Source organism: Triticum urartu, chromosome 3 (genome assembly GCF_003073215.2).
Source record: "Triticum urartu cultivar G1812 chromosome 3, Tu2.1, whole genome shotgun sequence".
Lineage (NCBI taxonomy): Eukaryota > Viridiplantae > Streptophyta > Magnoliopsida > Poales > Poaceae > Triticum > Triticum urartu.
The window spans coordinates 315,190,777-315,210,714 of record NC_053024.1 but is presented as its reverse complement, the minus strand read 5'-3'; the positions used below and the strand labels follow the sequence as shown (position 1 = coordinate 315,210,714).

The following is a 19,938-nucleotide window of genomic DNA, read 5'->3' as shown; positions in this document are numbered from 1 at the left end:
TCTTGCCTTTGTATCTATGATAGAAGGTGTACCCAACAGTTTTCTTTGGGTATCCTATGAAGACACATTTCTCCGATTTGGGTTCGAGCTTATTAGGTTGAAACTTTTTCACATAAGCATCACAGCCCCAAACTTTAAGAAACGACAACTCTGGTTTCTTGCCAAACCATAGTTCATAAGGCGTCATCTCAATGGATTTCGATGGTGCCCTATTTAACGTGAATGCAGCCGTCTCTAAAGCATAACCCCAAAACGATAGCAGTAAATCAGTAAGAGACATCATAGATCACACCATATCTAGTAAAGTACGATTACGACGTTCGGACACACCATTACGTTGTGGTGTTCCGGGTGGCGTGAGTTGCGAAACTATTCCACATTGTTTCAAATGTATACCAAACTCGTAACTCAAATATTCTCCTCCACGATCAGATCGTAGAAACTTTATTTTCTTGTTACGATGATTTTCCACTTCACTCTGAAATTCTTTGAACTTTTCAAATGTTTCAGACTTATGTTTCATTAAGTAGATATACCCATATCTGCTAAAATCATCTATGAAGGTGAGAAAATAACAATATCCGACGCGAGCCTCAATATTCATCGGACCACATACATCAGTATGTATGATTTCCAATAAATCTGTTGCTCGCTCCATAGTTCCAGAGAACGGCGTTTTAGTCATCTTGCCCATGAGGCATGGTTCGCAAGTACCAAGTGATTCATAATCAATTGATTCCAAAAGTCCATCAGTACGGAGTTTCTTCATGTGCTTTACACCAATATGACCCAAACGGCAGTGCCACAAATAAGTTGCACTATCATTATCAACTCTGCATCTTTTGGCTTCAACATTATGAATATGTGTGTCACTATTATCAAGATTTAAGACAAATAGACTACTCTTCAAGGGTGCATGACCATAAAAGATATTACTCATATAAATAGAACAACCATTATTCTCAGATTTAAATGAATAACCGTCTCGCATCAAACAAGATCCAGACATAATGTTCATGCTCAACGCTGGCACCAAATAACAATTATTTAGGTCTAAAACTAATCCCGAAGGTAGATGTAGAGGTAGCATGCCAACGGCGATCACATCGACTTTGGAACCATTTCCCACGCGCATTGTCACCTCATCCTTAGCCAGTCTTCGCTTAATCCGTAGTCCCTGTTTCGAGTTGCAAATATTAGCAACATAACCAATATCAAATACCCAGGTGCTACTGCGAGCTCTAGTAAGGTACACATCAATAACATGTATATCACATATACCTTTGTTCACCTTGCCATCCTTCTTATCCGCCAAATACTTGGGGCAGTTCCGTTTCCAGTGACCAGTCTGCTTGTAGTAGAAGCACCCAGTCTCAGGCTTAGGTCCAGACTTGGGTTTCTTCTCTTGAGCAGAAACTTGTTTGTTCTTCTTCTTGAAGTTCCGCTTCTTCTTCCCTTTGCTTTTTTTCTTGAAACTGGTGGTCTTGTTGACCATCAACACTTGATGCTCCTTCTTGATTTCTACCTCCGCAGCCTTTAGCATTGCGAAGAGCTCGGGAATTGTCTTATCCATCCCTTGCATATTATAGTTCATCACGAAGCTCTTGTAGCTTGGTGGCAGTGATTGAAGAATTCTGTCAATGACACTATCATCCGGAAGATTAACTCCCAGTTGAATCAAGTGATTGTTATACCCAGACATCCTGAGTATATGCTCACTGACAGAACTATTCTCCTCCATCTTCCAGTTGTAGAACTTATTGGAGACTTCATATCTCTCAATCCGGGCATTTGCTTGAAATATTAACTTCAACTCCTGGAACATCTCATATGCTCCATGACATTCAAAACGTCGTTGAAGTCCCGGTTCTAAGCCGTAAAGCATGGCACACTGAACTATCGAGTAGTCATCAGCTTTGCTCTGCCAGACGTTCATAACATCTGGTGTTGCTCCTGCAGCAGGTTTGGCACCTAGCGGTGCTTCCAGGATATAATTCTTCTGTGCAACAATGAGGATAATCCTCAAGTTACGGACCCAGCCCATGTAATTGCTACCATCATCTTTCAACTTAGCTTTCTCAAGGTACGCATTAAAATTCAATGGAACAACAACACGGGCCATCTATCTATAATAACATAGACAAGCAAAATACTATCAGGTACTAAGTTCATGATAAATTTAAGTTCAATTAATAATATTACTTAAGAACTCCCACTTAGATAGACATCCCTCTAATCATCTAAGTGATCACGTGATTCAAATCAACTAACCATAACCGATCATTACGTGAAATGGAGTAGTTTTCAATGGTGAACATCACTATGTTGATCATATCTACTATATGATTCACGCTCGACCTTTCGGTCTCAGTGTTCCGAGTCCATATCTGCATATGCCAGGCTCGTCAAGTTTAACCCGAGTATTCTGCGTGTGCAAAACTGGCTTGCACCAGTTGTAGATGAACGTTGAGCTCATCACACCCGGTCATCACGTGGTGTCTCGGCACGATGAACTTTGGCAACAGTGCATACTCAGGGAGAACACTTTTACCTTGAAATTTAGTGAGAGATCATCTTATAATGCTACCATCAATCAAAGCAAAATAAGATGCATAAAGGATAAACATCACATGCAATCAATATAAGTGATATGATATGACCATCATGTTTTTGTGCTTGTGATCTCCATCTCTGAAGCATCGTCATGATCACCATCGTCACCGGCGCGACACCTTGATCTCCATCGTAGCATCGTTATCGTCTCGCCAACTATTGCTTCTACGACTATCGCTACCGCTTAGTGATAAAGTAAAGCAATTACAGGGCGATTGCATTGCATACAATAAAGCGACAACCATATGGCTCCTGCCAGTTGCTGATAACTCCGTTACAAAACATGATCATCTCATACAATAAAATATAGCATCATGTATTGACCATATCACATCACAACATGCCATGCAAAAACAAGTTAGACGTCCTCTACTTTGTTGTTGCAAGTTTTACGTGGCTGCTATGGGCTGAGCAAGAACCGTTCTTACCTACGCATCAAAACCACAACGATAGTTTGTCAAGTTAGTGTTGTTTTAACCTTCACAAGGACCGGGCGTAGCCACACTTGGCTCAACTAAAGTTGGAGAAACTGACACCCGCCAGCCACCTGTGTGCAAAGCACGTCGGTAGAACCAGTTTCGCGTAAGCGTACGCGTAATGTCGGTCCGGGCCGCTTCATCCAACAATACCGCTGAACCAAAGTATGACATGCTGGTAAGCAGTATGACTTGTATCGCCCATAACTCACTTGTGTTCTACTCGTGCATATAACATCTACGCATAAACCTGGCTCGGATGCCACTGTTGGGGAACGTAGTAATTTTAAAAAAATTCCTACGCACACGCAGGATCATGGTGATGCAAAGAAATGAGAGGGGAGAGTGTGTCCACGTACCCTCGTAGACCGAAAGCGGAAACATTAGCACAACACGGTTGATGTAGTCATACGTCTTCACGATCCGACCGATCCAAGTACCGAATGCACGGCACCTCCGAGTTCAGCACACGTTCAGCTCGATGACATCCCGCGAGCTCCGATCCAGCAAAGCTTCACCGGAGAGTTTCGTCAGCACAACGGCGTGATGACGGTGATGATGATGATGCTACCGACACAGGGCTTCGCCTAAGCATCGCTACGATATGATCGAGGTGGATTATGGTGGAGGGGGCACCGCACACGGCTGGGAGAGATCAACAGATCAACTTGTGTGTCTAGAGGTGCCCCCTGCCCCCGTATATAAAGGAGCAAGGGGGAGGCCGGCCGTCCCTCTATGGCGCGCCAGGAGGAGGAGTCCTCCTCCTAGTAGGAGTAGGACTCCCCTCTTTCCTACTCCTACTAGGAGGGGGAAAGGAAGGGGGAGAGGGAGAAGGAAAGGAGGGCGCCGCCCCCCCTCTCCTAGTCCAATTCGGACCAGAGGGGGAGGGGCGCGCGGCCTGCCCTAGGCCAGCCCTCTCTCTCTCCACTAAGGCCCATAAGGCCCATTATTTCTCCAGGGGGGGTCCGGTAACCCTCCATCACTCCGGTTTTCTCCGAAACCACCTGGAACACTTCCAGTGTCTGAATATAGTCGTCCAATATATCAATCTTTATGTCTCGACCATTTCGAGACTCCTCGTCATGTACGTGATCATATCCGGGACTCCGAACTACCTTCGGTACATCAAAACACAAAAACTCATAATACCGATCGCCACCGAACTTTAAGCGTGCGGACCCTACGGATTCGAGAACTATGTAGACATGACCAAGACACGTCTCCGGTCAATAACCAATAGCGGAACCTGGATGCTCATATTGGCTCCCACATATTCTATGAAGATCTTTATCGGTCAAACCGCATAACAACACACGTTGTTCCCTTTGTCATCGGTATGTTACTTGCCCGAGATTCGATCGTTGGTATCTCAATACCTAGTTAAATCTCGTTACTGGCAAGTCTCTTTACTCGTTCCATAATACACCATTCCTCAACTAACTCATTAGTTTCAATGCTTGCAAGGCTTATAGTGATGTGTATTACTGAGTGGGCCCAGAGATACCTCTCCGACAATCGGAGTGACAAATCCTAATCTCGATATAGGCTAACTCAACAAATACCTTCAGAGATACTTGTAGAGCACCTTTATAATCACCCATTTACGTTGTGACTTTTGATAGCACACAAAGTGTTCCTCCGGTAAACGGAAGTTGCATAATCTCATAGTCATAGGAACATATATAATTCATGAAGAAAGCAATAGCAACATACTAAACGATCAAGTGCTAAGCTAACGAAATGGGTCAAGTCAATCACATCATTCTCCTAATGATGTGATCCCGTTAATCAAATGACAACTCATGTCTATGGTTAGGAAACATAACCATCTTTAATTAACGAGCTAGTCAAGTATAGGCATACTAGTGACACTCTGTTTGTCTATGTATTCACACATGTACTAAGTTTCCGGTTAATACAATTCTAGCATGAATAATAAACATTTATCATGATATGAGGAAATAAATAATAACTTTATTATTGCCTCTAGGGCATATTTCCTTCACCCCCGAGGACGCTCACTCGATTAGCAATGACGAGGACCCCTACACGCCGCCTGACGAGGTTGTGCCGGACCCCCCCAACTTTGGATTGGTTTTGGGGCCAGTACAATCTTTGTCTGTGGAAGTCGCTGCAGGCGGCTGAGAAAGCCAGGCAAGTGGCATTCAAGAAGGAGATGGCAGAGGAGGAAGCTAGGTAACAGGCGGCCTGTGAAGCCCGTGATGCCGCATGGAAAAGGGAGGTGATGGAGCTTTGGGGGCGGACGCGTCGTCGTGCCGAGGAGGTGTACGAAGACGGGTACTTCACGAGGAAGGTCATAGGCACTGGGCGCCTCGTCGCTGCATGGAGGTGTGCCGATAAGCTCCAGCGTGCCACCGAGCAAGATCGGCCGCGTGCGTCCGCCAGCAAGAGGCAGATCGGTACGTCAAGCGCTGCGAGGTGGAGGAGGCGGAGTACTACCTCCGCACTGGGAAGACGCCGCGCACCAGGGAGCTGCTGGCGAGGGGCTACTGGCGAGGGGCTGCCGGAATACTGGCCCCAGGAGGGATTATTAGTTTTAGTATTGTTTGTTTTCAATTTTATGCATTGTACCTAGTAGTTAAGTATCATCACATATATGTGATGATATTTTATATATATATTCTATGATGAACTAATGAACAATTAATATATATATATATATATTATGAATTCCATTTTTTATCTGTTTTTATATACTAATTTGAATCTAGCTATTATCATCCACATATACAGAATGGAAAATGTATATACACACATTGAAACAGAACATATAATAATGGAAAACAGAGTACACATTGAAACATCGCAATAAACAAAGCAATACTATGATTGCTGCGAATATATAGCTATCCACGTCGAAACGATCTTTCAAAATAAAACGTGTCCATGAGACCATGACCAGCAGCCCTTGCCTACGGTAGCTCTTGGCTCTGCCTGAACTCGTGCAGGCATTCGTCCAAGCAGTCGACACGCTCGCGGTACATCTGGAGCGCGATCTCGAGCTCCAAGTTGGCTATTTCATCGGAGATCACCAGCTCAAGAATGTGACGGCCATGTTCCTCTACTGCGCCCAGGTGGACACTTGGGCCAAGGAGGCGGTCGAGCCTACGGACTAGCGCGTTGGCATCCAGCGGGTCGCGGACAAGGCGAACGACGGTACCCATGCGAACGGCGCGGCGGGCGTCCGATGCAAGTACGGCGCAGCCGACCTCTGGTGCAAGTACGGCGCTGAGGGCCTCTGCCCACTCCTGGCGAAGAATGGGGGTACTGACCGGGCGTGTACCCAGCTGCGACGCCGTGTCGACAGCAGGCAAGCGCCGATGGATCCGCTCTTGCTGTGTGGCGCGCCGCTCCTCTCGCTCTGCGACGCTCCAACAGTCTCGCCGTGCGGCGAGCCGCAGCCTATCGGCGCGGACACGCCTAGCTTGCTCTGCGGCGCGCCATCGATCATGTTGTGCGGTGAGCTGCAGCCTGTCGGTGCTGACATGCCTAACTTGATCCGCGGCGCTCAAGCGCCATGCGCCAAAGGTCTGCTCAACCATGGCGATGACGCGCATCACGGCGTCGTCCATCGCGTTGCCGGGGAGCGCCTCGGCCTCGACGGACCGTGGCGTCTGCTCGTTTTCCTCGTCGACGAGGTTGATGGCAGAGGCGGCGCTTTCGTGGGTTGGCATGCTTGGAAAATGTGGATGTTCTACAGGCTGCACTTGTCGCCACCGTGCGTCGCGCGCCGCCTATGCACAATATCACTAGGTGACGGGAAAACATGTGAGGAAATGGCGGAAAACGGTGGCGTGTTCATAAAACGCCATCAATTAATGGAAACTTAGCATAGAAGGAATATCGAGCTAGCACAAGAAGGAGATGATGATTAGATGAACACGGACCACATTAGGGAACCGTTTCTGTTATTATCGGTATTCGCACACATTTCTGATTACAGACCTGTTTTCCGCTTATCACACACATTTTTTATATTGAACCGTTTTTGTTCTCTTGTTTCAACGCAAACAGTTCATCCGAATAAACCTCATACCGTATATCGCACACACTTTCATCTGGCTGCCCGTTTCTTTTGTGTTGCCTAATCACAAACAGTTCATCCGAGTGAACCGTATGTTGTATATCGCACACACATTCATCTGACTGCATGTTTCTTTTGTTCCTCATCATCACAAACAGTTAATTAAACTGAACCGTATGCTCTGTATCGTACACGCAACGAAAATATGAACTATGTTTGATGCATCCTCCATCGCAAATGTTTTGCACCTTTTTTGACGGATTTTTACACCATCTTTTGCGATTATGGCATCGCACACAGTTTCGTCGAAGGGTCTCTGATCGTAGTGTCGCGTTAGCAGCAACCTGCAGTAGTGACAAGATGTCCTCAAATCTCGAGAATGCTGGACCTCTTGCCTTCGGCGTTTTGGTCTTCTTCTTCTTCTTGCTCGGATTGGGATCGAGTGTTGTCCCAACTTCAAATGCGGTGGTGGCCTCCAATTCATACTTCATTTCGGTCAGATTTTCATTGTCATTGATCATGTTCGACAAGAACGCCTCCTACATGATTATAGTTTACAATCATTCATCATGAGCGAAATGAGCTAGTGGTCTATGCTAAAATCAGATTGGACAAGAGCAAAGAAAACACACCGACTCTTGTTCGGTCATTCCGTCGAATATGTCGAGGGAAACCCGTGCATTGCTGGAGCCCGTGCTTATCCGCGCCCGAACGAGCTGCGACGAGTAACACATGTCAACCGCCGGCATCTGCGTGGTCGCAAAGCTCGCCGGAATGGCCCAGCCGGCGGTCAGATCATCATCTGTCCCAATGGGGTCGGACGACGTAATCCGCGTAGGCGCTCGGAGGGAAGGGGTGCGGGACCCGGGCGCGGCGGAGGAGACAGCTGCTCCACCACGTCTGAACCTCCCTGCGCCGCCGCCGCCTCCCTCTCTTGTTGCCGGCGTCGCTGCAACTTGCGGGCGACGTTCTCCTCCTTGCAGGTCGCAGCCGGCGAATTACACCGCCGACGGACGAGACGGACTATGTCTCTGTCGCGGTGGTGTGGGTCGGGCTGGACGACATCTTCGGCGGTGGACAGGGACCGGAGGTGAGGATTGAGAGCAAAGGTGGAGGATGACGAGGGTTCGGGCGCGGGAATGGTTGGAGGACGGTGGGAGGAGGAGGAAGGGTTCGATGGATTTGGTGCAATTTAAAGTGAGGCCAGGCTGTTGGGTCCGATGTGGCGGGCGTGCCTAGGCGCGCCCGGACGCCCTCATATTCGCCCCATATTTGAACTGGAAATGAAGGATACCGGTCAGCCCGGACGTTTCTGACCCGTTTAAGGAGCTTGTTCGGGTCAAAAAATCGTAACCGGACAGTGGCCCGGGCTTATAAGACGGGTTTGAGATGTCCGGTTGCAGATGCTCTCACTCACGACAGCCAGATCTTGATCCGACTCCGGAATCTCGGGTGCGGGATCATGGATGCCAGCCAGGCCGCGGCCATCCGCCGTCCGTCCCCCATATCCGACGGCCCCTGCTGCCACCGCGCCGGCCCATGATGCCCCGCGGCGCCGCATCATGCTCTGACGAGCCAGCCAGCGACCTCGGCCAAATTATTTTTGTCTGAGTCGCACTCGCACGCAGCCTTCCTTCCTACCTCCACCCTGCAGTAGTAGCAGCAGCTCCATCACCATCTCCCCCCTGCTTCCTTCCTCGGATCGGAGGGGGAGAGCGACCGGCCGACCAGGAGGAAGCGGCGGCAGGATGAGTCTCTTCGGCCTCGGACGGTGAGCCCGAGCTCCCCCGGCCCCCTCCCCCTCCCCCTTTGCTTTGCTCTGTTCCACGATCCTGCTGTTCTTCACCCCCATGCGTCTTCGAACCCTCTCCGGCGAACACGCCTCGGGATCTTCTTCGACCGAAGCGCGCCACGTCTCCAGGAAATTCCCGTCGTACTCGTCCGTTGCACTGGACTGGAGTGGAGATCCGTTCGGAGCAGGACTGTTTTCTTCAGCTGGTGACAAGCCCTAGCTCGCTCGGAGTTAGTTGCGGATTCGTAGACCGAAATCGCTGTTTCTCTCCGATCCATGCAGTTTATGACGGATTTCATGGTTTTGTATGATGCCTGGTGGAGTAGTAATACATTAGCTGTTTGTTTCCCGCAATTTTGCTGCTATGCTCAACTTCGTTCTCTTCCCGGCCTGTTTTGCTTCTTGACGCAATCACCCTGACAATCCCTTCTCCCTTTTCGCCAGGAATCAGAAGACGTTCCGTCCCAAGAAAAGTGCTCCATCAGGCAGCAAGGTGAGGATACTGACCTCCCAAGAACCTAATTCCACTGTATTCCTGGTACCAGCAAGAGCAACTGGCAGTGGATTACAGCATTTCAGTATCCTAGCATAGAAATTGCTCTGTTTTCGTCGTTGGGAGGAATTTGGTATAATAGCCTGGTGTAATGACTGGAAGGAGTTCCATGTCTGACAAGGGGAAGGGGCCACTGAACAATACGTTTTCAAGCAGGCGAGTCGAGTGTGCGGTGTGGAGTGGGTGGGGCGCGTGTTGCATGAGCAGGCGTTGTTGTTATTAACTAACTTGTAGCCTGGAGATCGGCATGTATGGAATGATCTGAAAGTAGAACTCTACTCTGTCCTCTCTGTGTCTCTCGCTTCCTCATTTCGTGATAAGTTGTATCCACAAATAACTAAGGTTTATTGTATCCCACAAACAATTGCTATCTGTGTCAAGTCAGTCAGGCATTACGACTGGTATCAGATTTGTGCGATTCTCAGCAGCGAGCTGAATAGAGCAACGAGCGGGTTGGGTTCTCATGTAAAATTCATCGTTTGCTAGTCTCCACAATGGTGTTGTGGCCGCTGCTTCAGTAATCAGCGGCGCCAGTGGCATTATTCTTGGCCGCCATGAGTCATTCGGCTATGGATTTAGTGTCTGCTTCGGTTGCTCGCGATTATTCCCGTGTGTGGTAAAATTCCGGTTGCGGTGACAAGATTTGTGTGGTTCAAGACGGTGGCATGAGTTGATTGGGAAATGAACGGTTTCCTGGCTTAAGTCGTAAGTAGGCGGTGATTTATAGTCATCACTGGTGTTACTTAAATGGTGCTACATCCAGGCCTTTTGTTGGTTGTCATAACCTATATATGGGGCATGCACATTTTGCTTATAGTTGGAAATGTATATGGTGGAGCTAGAACCATTAGTTTGTTTACATTAACTTAAGGATTGCGGAATTCTATATGTTATTGTTGGGTACATGGACTGGTGATGATAAATCAGGGAATTGAACTTGTTTTAAAAGTAAAGCAGACAACTGTTACTCATCTACTTTTTGTTCAAACTTTTCCAAAGTCAAACACCATGTTACTCGATTGATATTCTTGTTGGCTTTCACATAGACATGAGCTTGGTGTTTTTGTTATGGTCGGTCAGGTAAGCAAAAAGGTTTTAGTGCATGGTTAATGTTCCTACTATACTCCCATGGTCCCATCTATTCCAAAAAGGCAGTATCAAACATTTTGTCGTATCCAACTTCTCAGATTCAATTCATTGTGTCATATATTCACTGCACTGGATTCCTTTAATAGATGTACATGGTGGAAATGAATTGTAACTTATCGTACGTCATGTTTTTATCGTATGGGAAATGGGGTGTTTTACAAACCTGCCATGGCTCAGGGTGAGTTTGGTCTACAAATGCTTGTGCTGGATTAATGTCTAAGCCTTAAGCAATGCTTATTTGTCGTTGCTTAGCAGATTCAACCTTCCTAAATCACCAAAGATGGGTGCAGATTTAGGCATAAAATGTACTTGCATCGCTAGATTTGCCACATAAAATGAACATCCGTCTCTGGGGTGTCCTTTGTATATTAAATTTGCCAGAGAGTTTGCTTGTTATATACGCCACTCAGAAACTGGGAGGAAACATTTAGATTACACCGTGATATACATAATTTGATATTATCCATTTATTGTCTTCCTTTTTATCTACAGGGGGCACAGCTCCGAAAGCACATAGATGCAACCCTCGGTAGTGGAAACCTTAGGGAAGCTGTGAGGCTGCCTCCTGGAGAGGATATCAATGAATGGCTTGCTGTTAACAGTAATGTTCTTCAGTTTCCTTTTTTGCCGTGACCCATACTTGACATATTTCATTCTATATTCGTTTTGATATTTGTTGGATTTAGAATATTCTGTGGTTGGTACTGAATAACATTGCCATAAAAAATGTTATGGAAACAAGTAATTTCACTGGAGCTAATATGTGTGTTTTGCTTCTCAGCTGTGGACTTCTTTAATCAAGTTAACCTGCTGTATGGCACACTCACAGAGTTCTGCACATCCGAAAGCTGCCCAACAATGACTGCAGGCCCAAAGTATGCCTGCCCATCAATCTCAATTCTTTGAACTTCTCAAAAAGGAACAAGTCGGAAACCTTTTAGCCTCTTCATGAGATTGCTATTTAATTTTGACAAGTTGTTTTATGGTTCTGCAATTTATAGCACCTGGTCATTATCTGCTGTAGATCATCTAAATGATATCTTATTTTACAACTATTGAAGGCTCCTAGTTCCTGCCGTGCATGTTTAATTTCTTTGTCCATGTTTATGCTAAAAGCTTAACAAATGACCCATGGTGTCTTTAATTATTTCCCTAACCTTGCTCCCTCCATTCCTAAGAAGAAGGCATGAAACTTTTCTCAGAATTCCACTAAACAGGGTGCACTCCTATGTGCCCCTCCATGCTGCACCCTGCTCCTCTAAAGACATGCTTGCCTTAGTTGCATTGTGAACCGCTCGCCTCCTCTTGCCGTTATTCCCGCATGCATGCATCAAGAGAGTAATGGCCAGCGTGAATCAGGGTAGAGCTAGCAGCCTCTGGTTGGACATGCACAGCGTCGTGTGTGCTAATAACGGCTCAGCATGTGATTTACCAGGGGCAAAATGGTCCAAAACTTCTAAGACGTCTTGGTCTTTGCGAAAAAGGTTTCACACCTTATTTTTAGGAACGTAGGGAGTGTGACAGTATATGCAAGCTGATTTATCTTTCTTTACTTGAAGCTAATAGATAAATGAAGTACTTTATCGCATTTGAACAAGAAAATAAAATAGTTGTTCTGTTATTTAAATTTGTCCCAATATTGTCTAATTATCAGGGTGTTAAAGCTTGGGTTTTGGTTTAGAATACTGCGCCAGGCAAATCTATTCCTCGTGGTTTCATGTTATTCTGCACACGAAATTCTCTTCACTGTCCTGTTACTTTCCCTTGTCCTGATATAATAATTATTTTTTGCCAAAGATATAATTAGGTTTGAACATTAACTAAATAGTTGTGGTTACACCCCTTTCTGAAAGAAGCGAATTTCCAAAATGTGATAGCATTTCGATAGGCAGTGTGATGCAGGCATACAGCGCTCCATATATTATCAATTAGACTTTCTCACGCCCATAATCCCCTGATTGATTTTTCTTCATAATTAGTTGAATATTTAGGTGATATATCATGACAAAAGAACTGCTATCTTCATGTAGGTATGAGTACCGATGGGCTGATGGTGTACAGATAAAGAAGCCCATAGAAGTGTCAGCACCAAAATACGTGGAGTACCTAATGGACTGGATTGAAGGCCAGCTTGACAATGAATCCTTATTTCCTCAGAAGCTTGGTATGTTGCCCGCATCCTGGACCCCATTAGTTTCTCGGAAGTGCTTCATATTATTGGAGCTGTCAAGTTTACCTGATCTGGGTTGATTTCATTTATCAGGCACACCATTTCCACCCAACTTCAAGGATGTTGTAAACACAATTTTCAAGCGCTTGTTTCGTGTTTATGCCCACATATATCACTCCCATTTTCAGAAGATTGTCAGCCTCAAGGAGGAGGCTCATCTTAACACCTGCTTCAAGCACTTCATTCTGTTTACGAACGTGAGTCTCTCACCATTCATAGTGATTGTGCCGTCGACCATCGTGGTCTGCTCTTGGCTTGGAAAATAGAAAAGAAAGTAACAGCAAAGAATTTACATCTATTGGCTTGTGATGCAGGAATTTGGGCTGATTGACAAGAAAGAACTGGCTCCCCTCCAGGAGCTCATCGAATCAATCATCGTTCCATACTGAGAAGGAAACACTGAGGCTGAACCGAACTAAACATGGCCGCTACTGAGTCTTCTACAGGAATGGTCGAGCGATTGGGCTATCTGCGCCAATAATTTACTGGCACAAATCTTCTTGTTCCATTTCTTTGACATAAAAACACAAAAACATGTACATTACCAGTGATGTATTTGTGTGTACATGTTCAGCAGTTCTCCTGTGCAAACGCGATTGTACTGCTATAACATGCATGTTTGGGTTCGGTTGTGATAGTAATAACATTGAAAAGGGCAGTTTTAAGATGACAATGCAGTTGTTGATGGATGAGAGTCTTTGCTTCTTAATGAAATCCAATTGGGTCTTTGCTCTTGGTGCCTTGACGTCTTATTGCTGCTGCAGTAGCTTCGGTGGAGGTTTTGTAGGTTTCTGCACTCCTGCTCCTGGTAAAAATAATTGTTCTCTCCTCTATGTATCAGCATAGGTCGCAGGTGAGATGAACGAAAAGACATCAGATGTCATAGACAATTTTTTAGTCTCAGAAATTTCATAACAAGATCAAAGGTTTTTTTTTTCTCATGAATTTTTCTATGAAATTTATTATGTAGGATTATAAGTGATATGAAGTTTTTCCGTCAATCACTGGAGGAGGGCCAGACCCCAACCATGTCAATGTTCTACCTTCCATAGCAAAAATAGCTAAACAATTGCTAACCATGTTCTGTGAATGTCTAACATGAGTAATACTAGTTCTATGGAGTTTTAGGAGTAGCTTAATCTCCTCGACCAAACAAGAATAAATCGATCTATCAATGTTGCCTAACTGGATCATACGAACAGCTTCTAGTGAATCCATCTCAACCATCACAGGTAAATTACTTCTCATTAGTGCTTGGGAAAGACCCACCAAGCTCAACTTCGAGCGCGTCCCCACAAAAGTAAAGAACTTTGCATAAAGAAAATATAACCGCGCCCTCATTATCACACAAAACCATATACAAGTACCACCAGATCCATTCAGTGTGAATGACCCAACAGTGTTTAATTTTATCCACCCAACAGGAGGCACATTCTAGCAGGGTTGAGCGATCTTGATCGATTGTTCATGTGACCTGGAAAACACATTCATGTGCAAAACCGACCTTCCCTTGCATGGATCAGCGAAGGGGTCATGCTTAATAGCGATTAGAGTGTCTAGATAACTGCAGAGAAAGCGTTTCGAGACCTCAAGAGGGGGCGGAGCTTTATCATGAACAATTTTGTTGCGAATAAACTAAGCTCTCCACGGTGTCAACAGGAACATGCTACGTTCTGTAGCATCCATCAGTTCCAGTGCATTGAGCAGCCACTCCTTCCTAGTATGCACAACATTCTTAATCGCAGGAAGCCTCCAAACAGTTGACATAGCAGTCCACAACTTCCTGGCCCTTGGACATAAACAAAAAGGATGGAAATTACGCAAGCATTTTCAATTCTTCTATCAAATGCCATATCATTACCCTAAAAATAAAAACAACATGGCGAAATGGCTCATGTCAAAGAGTTGCCACAAAACTTGTAAAGTGAATGAGAGCAAAGGACCTGAAGAGGCTCGTGTATTCTGATCCAACATTCAATCAAAAAACACAAGAAAGCGGCAACATGAACACAAGTATGAAAGTAAAACACATAGTATAACATGTGATAAGAACAACCACGTCCATTGGTATTAAGGAAGGTCGATCCATGAAGGTAACTCGCAAGATCGATTCATAGAGGTGAGAGTGCGTATGTGATGTGTGCGTCTATGTTTCTATTGTATTTCTAAGAAAAAAATATAAGAAAAATAACCACGTTCAAGAATCTCCTACCTGGGGGAGGTGGCCCCGGATTGTGACATTATGTTTCGAGGTGGGAAGGGCCCTCACCTCGAACAGATCGTTGCCATCTAAGCGAAGATCTTAGATGGGGCGCTTGCAGAGGCTCGTGCTCAAGCGGAGCATGGGGATCTAGGCGCCCCAGCCACCGCTAACCCTGGGTAGAGAGAGCCCGTGGTTGGTTCAGGGCCTAGCGCACTGCCTCTGGTACTGCTACCCTTGTGGGCCCTTCACAGGAAGGGCTATGAGAGGAAGGCCGCCCATGCGCCTTCACCCCACCGACCAATTGGTGATGCATGAGGCTAGTGTCGGATTCTCCCTAGGGATCCTGCGGCCGCTGATGCCCTGCCCCCTCCCATAAGAGGGGGCGTCGCGGCCGCCCGACAAAGTAGGCTCCCCGCTCTGCGAATGGCAGGTGCGCTAGTTCATCCCCACCCGAGGAGCCTAGTAGTCGTGCCGAGGTTTCAATATGATAGAGGCTAAGGTGTCCCGTCTTTCGATGAGATGGTGGTTATCATTTTTTGTGGAGTAGATGCTACTTCTTGAGCTTGCGTTGGTTTTTCCCTTGAAGAGAAAAGGGTGATGCAGCAAAGTAGACATAAGTATTTTCCTCAGTTAGAGAACCAAGGTATCAATCCAGTAGGAGAAGAACACACAAATCACCAATACCTGCACAAATAATCAAACACTTGCACCCAACGCGATAAAGTAGTGGTCAATCCCTTCACGATCACTTGCAAAGGTGAGATCTGATAGAGATAGGTGAAACTAAACAAAAGATAAAGTAAATATTTTTGGGTTTTTGGTTTATAGATTTGAAAATAAAAGATCGCAAAATAGTAGATCGAAAACTAATATGATGGAAAATAGACCCCGGGGCCATAGGTTTCACTAGAGGCTTCTCTCAAGATAGCAAATAATACAGTGGATGAACAAATTACTGTTGAGCAATTGATAGAAAAGTGCAAAGTTATGACGATATCCAAGGAAATGATTATGTAATATAGGCATCACGTCCGTGTCAAGTAGACCGACCCCTGCCTGCATCTACTACTATTACTCCACACATCGATCAACTCCTGCCTGCATCTAGAGTATTAAGTTCATGAAGAACAGAATAACGCTTTAAGTAAGATGACATGATGTAGAGGAATAAACTCAAGCAATATGATGTTGTAGGATCGAAAGTATGTCTAGAGAGGGGTGATTAGACTACTTAACCAATTAAAAATCTATCCTTTTCCCAATTTTAATCTTTGGCAGATTTTAGCTATCTTAAAACAAGTCAAGCAATCTTAACACAATTCAAGCAAGCATGCAAAGAGTCTATGAGCAGCGGAAAGTAAAGCATGCAACTTGCAAGAATGTAAAGGGGAGAGTTTGGAGAATTCAAACGCAATTGGAGACATGGATGTTTTTGTCGTGGTTCCGATAGGTGGTGCTATCGTACATCCACGTTGATGAAGACTTCAACCCACGAAGGGTAACGGTTGCGCAAGTCCACGGAGGTCTCCACCCACGAAGGGTCCACGAAGAAGCAACCTTGTCTATCCCATCATGGCCATCGCCCACGAAGGACTTGCCTCACTAGCGGTAGATCTTCACGAAGTAGGCGATCTCCTTGCCCTTACAAACTCCTTGGTTCAACTCCACAATATTGTCGGAGGCTCCCAAGTGACACCTAGCCAATCTAGGAGACACCACTCTCCAAGAAGTAACAAATGGTGTGTTGATGGTGAACTCCTTGCTCTTGTGCTTCAAATGATAGTCTCCCCAACACTCAACTCTCTCTCATAGGATATGGATTTGGTGAAAAGAAGATTTGAGTGGAAAGCAACTTGGGAAGGCTAGAGATCAAGATTCATATGGTGGGAATGGAATATCTTGGCCTCAACACATGAGTAGGTGGTTCTCTCTTAGAAAATGTGTATTGGAAGTGTAGGTATGTTCTGATGGCTCTCTCTCTGAATGAAGAGTGGGTGGAGGGGTATATATAGCCTCCACACAAAAACTAACTGTTACACACAATTTACCAATCTCGGTGAGACCGAATTGAGAAACTCGGTCGGACCGATTTGGCAAATCTAGTGACCGTTAGGATTTTCGGTGGGACTGAGATGCAACTCGGTAGGACCGATATGGTTAGGGTTAGGGCATAACGTAATCTCGGTGTGACCGATTACACAAACTCGGTGGGACCGATTTTGGTAATAAGCTAACCAGAGAGTTGGTCATGTAAACTCGGTGGGACCGATCGCTCATATCGGTGGGACCGAAATGTTACAAAAGGGAAATAGAGAGTTTACATTGCAATCTCGGTGGGACCGATCGCTCATCTCGGTAGGACCGAAATGTTACGAAGGGAAACAGAGAGATTACAACCCCATCTCGGTGTGACCGAGATCCCTGTCGGTGAGACCGATTTGCCTAGGGTTTTGTGGCAGTGGCTATGACATCTGAACTCGGTGGCGCTGGATAGAAAGAATCGGTGGGGCCGAGTTTGACTTTTGGTTTAGGTCATATATGGATGTGGGAAGGTAGTTGAGGGTTTTGGAACATATCACTAAGCACTATGAAGCAAGAACCTCATCAAGCAGCACCTCATCCCTCCTTGATAGTATTGGCTTTTCCTATAGACTCAATGTGATCTTGGGTCACTAAAATATAAAATGTATAGTCTTGAGCTTTGAGCTTGAGCCAATCTTTTTGTCCTTAGTATTTTGAGGGGTCCACTTTCCTCATCCATGCCATGCCATTCATTGAGCTTTTCCTGAAATATTAATCTTGGAATAACATTAGCTCAATGAGCTATATGTTGTTAGGAATTACCAAAACCACCTAGGGATAGTTGCACTTTCAATATCCCCCTTTTTGGTAATTGATGACAAACATATAGATCAAAGCTTCGACGAATGATAATAAGAGTGAAAAAATTGTCGCTTTGAGAAGTATGTGAAAAGCAAGAGCTCCCCCTAAATTTGTGCATAGTTTATGATTTGCTTTGGACTGCAAATGCACAGAGAGTTAGGCTCATGGGTTACTCTTCCATGTCACATAAATCTTGGTGGAGCGCTCGAAATGATAATAATTAAATACATGCACTCATCACCAAGCAAAGTGAATGATCATATAGGGATAAAATGATAATGTCATCCAACAAGCATTAATGTAGCATATGATCAAACACACATGATCATCCAAGTATCACACAGACAGAAAGTATCTCAATCAAGCAAATAAAGTTCAACCACCAAAGCAAGAGAGAATAAAAAAGCAACACTCTCTCTCGAAGCCTATGATCTATACATTTTTCTCCCCCTTTGGCAACAAGTTACCAAAAAGTTCCTAGAAAATGCATAGCACTAAATCGTCTCTCAGGCTTGGTCTTCAGGTGGTGGTGTCCGGATGACTCCAAGAACGAAGGCTTTAGTCGATGTAGATGGAGCTGATGGAGTAGGTGCTGGAGCTGGTGGCACTGAAGCTGTAGCTGGTGCAGATGAAGTGGCTCTGGTGTCTGGAACAGGCACTGCAGCAGATCTCTGAGCTCTAGGCACTCTGGCAAATGCATCAGTGGTTGTCTTGCCCTTCCTCTCCTGCATATCATCTTGAAGTTGCTCCACAACAGACTGGATCTCAGTTACCTTCACATCCATGTCATAGAACTTCTGCTCCACGATCCTTTTCAAGCTCTCCTGATTTTGAGTCAGGGTGGCCAGCCCTTTCTCAATCCTTAGAGTGGATGCAATCAAGTAGCCAAGCTGATCTTGCTTGCTCTTCAGAAGATACTGAGATGCCTCTTCCATGGTTGGCATCTTTGCAGCTTTCTCAGCCTTTGCCTTCTCCCTCTTTGCTTGAACGTGCACAGAAGATGGTTCATCCTCATTCATGACCACTTGGTTGTCCTCAAAGTCTGGATAGATAGGCATGTGCTCCTTGTCCAACAAGTATGTGTCAGTGCCCATCTTAGAGTTAATCAACTCCTGGATCCGTGGTGCATACCCACAGCTTCTCTTTTGGTCAGCAGCTGTCCTCTTGATAGTTTCAACTATAAGACTCATGACCTTGAACTTTTGTGGCACATCAAATATATGTAGCAGATTGATGGAGTGGCCTCTGATCATTCTGTGATCACCAGACTTGGACAGAAGAGTGTGCCTGAGGATCCAATTGATAGTAGGCAGTCCTGACAGCAGGTGTTTCACTGATCCAAATTGGTGAGTCTCAAGATCTGCATCAGGAATCTCCTTGTACATGCTAGCCATGGAGTTGTGATCCTTCTTCATCTTGGCATACACATCCAAGTCATCTTCATTCTCCTCAGGAGCATTGATCAATTGAGCCCATTCTGCTACTGTTGACTGGTATCTAGTGCCTTCAGACATCCAGACTATCTTGCCATCTGGGTAGAAGTGAGCTGTGGAGTAGAACTGCATGATAAGCTCATCATTCCACTTTGTGAACTTCTGAGCCACAAACTCATCAACTCCACAAGCCTTAAAACTGTCATATACTCCTGGATAGTGTTCTTCATTTTTCTTGATGTACTCCCAGTTGACCCATCTCATGCCACATACTATTGGTTTCTTGTCAAGCAACACCATCTTATAAAAATCCTGTTGTTCTTTGGTATGGAACTTGTAGTCCACAACAGTTCTCCTTCTGGTGGCATATGGATCTGACTCTCTCCATAGCCTCAATCCTGAGTCCTTCCTGATCTTCATGTTTTCTGCTACATGATGAGCATCATTATGATCTGGAATTTTTGGCTTTAACTTCCTCAAAACATGTATCTCATCATCTTCTTCTTCAGCAACAGTTTCAGGCACTGGGGCCTTGTTTTTCTCAGCAGCTGGAATGTTCCT

The 19,938-nt window shown here is 45.4% G+C and overlaps 1 protein-coding gene across 1 annotated transcript; it reads left to right on the top strand.

The window, feature by feature from the left end:
• Positions 1 to 8,695: 8,695 nt before the first annotated feature.
• On the top strand, positions 8,696 to 13,531 carry LOC125543900 (MOB kinase activator-like 1A). The gene is made up of 7 exons (XM_048707403.1): positions 8,696 to 8,905; positions 9,371 to 9,419; positions 11,121 to 11,229; positions 11,410 to 11,503; positions 12,659 to 12,792; positions 12,892 to 13,055; positions 13,173 to 13,531. The coding sequence occupies exons 1-7, from the start codon at positions 8,883 to 8,885 to the stop codon at positions 13,245 to 13,247; spliced, it is 648 nt and encodes a 215-aa protein (XP_048563360.1). The 5' UTR covers positions 8,696 to 8,882; the 3' UTR covers positions 13,248 to 13,531.
• Positions 13,532 to 19,938: the final 6,407 nt, after the last annotated feature.

What these genes read in the sequence shown, in the direction of transcription:
- LOC125543900 (XM_048707403.1), top strand. Translation starts at nt 8,883, where the DNA reads ATGAGTCTCTTCGGCCTCGGACG. An exon ending in TGAATGGCTTGCTGTTAACA is followed by an intron (nt 11,230 to 11,409) that starts GTAATGTTCTTC and finishes TTTGCTTCTCAG; the next exon opens with CTGTGGACTTCTTTAATCAA. An exon ending in ACAATGACTGCAGGCCCAAA is followed by an intron (nt 11,504 to 12,658) that starts GTATGCCTGCCC and finishes ATCTTCATGTAG; the next exon opens with GTATGAGTACCGATGGGCTG.